The sequence below is a fragment of the Anneissia japonica genome, unplaced genomic scaffold, assembly GCF_011630105.1.
Source record: "Anneissia japonica isolate Jap-2015-1 unplaced genomic scaffold, ASM1163010v1 scaffold5882_len2273_cov110, whole genome shotgun sequence".
NCBI classification, from domain to species: Eukaryota; Metazoa; Echinodermata; class Crinoidea; order Comatulida; family Comatulidae; genus Anneissia; species Anneissia japonica.
The window spans coordinates 14-2,273 of NW_022723170.1; the positions used below are offsets into that span (position 1 = coordinate 14).

Genomic DNA, 2,260 nt, shown 5'->3' on the forward strand with positions numbered 1-2,260 from the left:
ATGACTGAGCGCGTTGAAAAGCTTACCATGACTATTCCAGACCAAGACAAAAGTTCGCTGACAGGATATTTGCGTAACTCGTGGCAGTTTTTGAGATATCGTGCGAACAAAAAAGGGGAGAAAGAAAGAATAAAAAAAAGATGATGATGATCCTGACAATAACAAGAGGTGATCCGCTAATGTTAGCGGATCACCAATTAACATTAATAAAGGTAATAACAAACAGTAATAATAATTAAAAAAAAAGAATATTACAGTGACCACAGAAGGCAGTATATTATAATTATTTAATTGTAAATATAAGTAGTAAAATAGGCAATCTGTTCACTATATCCAAATATAGGCAGGGGTGATCAGAAGTAAGCAAAAATCTAAAACTTACACACACACTTTCTTCCGCATTGGGCATGGATTACATAGCAATTATCATACAGACGGAAACATACTTGAAATGTCTAATATTATTTTTATGGTTATTTTATTGTTAGTCCGTAAAAGTTCATCCAGTTGACAACAGTGATAGATCTGTTTATCGTGGGTTTCTCTTTACAAAATGGAGAGCGAAACGCTATAAGAAAGAATTATATATGTCAAGTAAGTAAACATTTTTTTTTGTGAATTATAAACTAAATATGTTTGACAAAGTGATAAACTTGCGTCATGCAGTAATGCTATATTTATATTTATATACCAACTACATATATTCCTGGCATTTGGTTGGTTAAAAGCAGGGCAATAGTTCCAGCCGTGACCTCCCACAATGCCAACAATCTTTGTAGTGGTATATAAAAACAAATGATTACTGGGATTTTAATCGGGTCATAGTTCAAATTATAACCCTTGGGCGGTACTATGTACCTCGAGTTTGTCCAAGACATAGTACAGCCTTCAGATCACCTTAAGCTATTATTTGAACCATGCCCCTCAATACAGTAAATTTTTGTATAAATTAGTAGGTGTGCAATTTTAAGTGTAAGTTATCTTATTTCACTTATTAATTATTTTATTTACATATTTGCAGAATTACTAGAAAAAGAACCTGATTTACCCACACATAATGAGAGTGGTAAGTGTGAAATATCAACAAGAAATTTTACCAATCAATCAATACCAATCAGTTTATCATTTAACTCTGTCCAGAATTTATTTGACAAAAACATGTGACATGCATAAATATGGTCATGATGACATCACATCATGACCATATATAGGCACATCATGACTATATATGGGCATAAAGCAATGTTTTATCAAAGAGAATTTGATACTGCAGACAGAGCTTAAAGCATGGTTTTTCTGCGGCCCGCGAAAAGTAATTAAAAACCCTATGTGTGCGGCCTTCCAAGCAACATTGACTAGAAAACACCTTGTTTTTTTACGGCCCGACACCGATCATGTGTAAAAAATATCATTGAAACTGAAAATAAAGTGGAGTGAAAGCATGGTTTTTAAGGTTTTTGGAAGCTCACTGAAAAACATCAAAGTTTGGGTGAGGCCCTTGGTGTTAAATCAAAAATTCACTTAGGCCCTCCAACCAATTTTTATGCCCACCCTGGCTTAAAGATTACCTTATACTTTGTATTTCAAATAATACTTCTGCTAAATTTTCTTTCTCAATTTTACACAGATGATGCGAGTGATGAGGAAGATACTAAACCGACAAGAAGCGATTATGTTTTAACGGAGGAGGAGATGCGATGGCATGGTTACCCTACACCTGACAGACCAGGCTTCGTATCAACGAAACACGCAGGCACCATCAGTGATGCCAGTCCCTTGATTGCTATCGACTGCGAAATGGTAAATCATTTCTTTTTATTTTTTGATCTGGATGATTTTCTGGTGTTAGGCAGAGTAAGGATTGGTGCTTAAAAACGCCCGTGTACCTAACAAATACAAAAGAATTTTAAAAATGGTTTTGTTCTTTCCTTTTGCAGTCAATGACCCATAGTGGACAGGAGTTAACAAGGGTATCTGTTGTTAATGAAAAATTAGAAGTGCTGTATGACACACTCGTTAAGCCATACAACAAGATCGTAGACTACTGTACAAAGTAAGTCATAGGGCCAAGTATTGTGTGTGAGTAAAAAAACTTATGGTAGGGTAAATAATGTTACCTGTGTATGTACTTTTTTAGAAGACAGAAGAGTGAGCGCGAAATGTAAGCAATCATTGTATTTTGTAGTCTTGGGGGAGTAGTCCGGTGGCTTATGTCATCCCGTGGGAATTTCGTGATCATTTTGTTTTTGTTTTTTAATTA

At 35.0% G+C, this 2,260-nt stretch overlaps 1 protein-coding gene across 1 annotated transcript; it reads left to right on the forward strand.

Annotated features, from left to right (window-relative positions):
* Positions 1-421: 421 nt before the first annotated feature.
* LOC117112116 (RNA exonuclease 5-like) lies at positions 422-2,086 on the forward strand. The gene is made up of 4 exons (XM_033255168.1): positions 422-594; positions 1,022-1,066; positions 1,628-1,800; positions 1,938-2,086. The coding sequence occupies exons 1-4, from the start codon at positions 588-590 to the stop codon at positions 2,055-2,057; spliced, it is 345 nt and encodes a 114-aa protein (XP_033111059.1). The 5' UTR covers positions 422-587; the 3' UTR covers positions 2,058-2,086.
* The last annotated feature ends 174 nt before the right edge of the window (positions 2,087-2,260 follow it).

Bases quoted from the DNA above. Each gene is read 5' to 3' on its own strand.
- LOC117112116 (XM_033255168.1), top strand. The intron at 1,067-1,627 runs GTAAGTGTGAAA...AATTTTACACAG, and splicing joins ACCCACACATAATGAGAGTG to ATGATGCGAGTGATGAGGAA. The intron at 1,801-1,937 runs GTAAATCATTTC...TTCCTTTTGCAG, and splicing joins TTGCTATCGACTGCGAAATG to TCAATGACCCATAGTGGACA.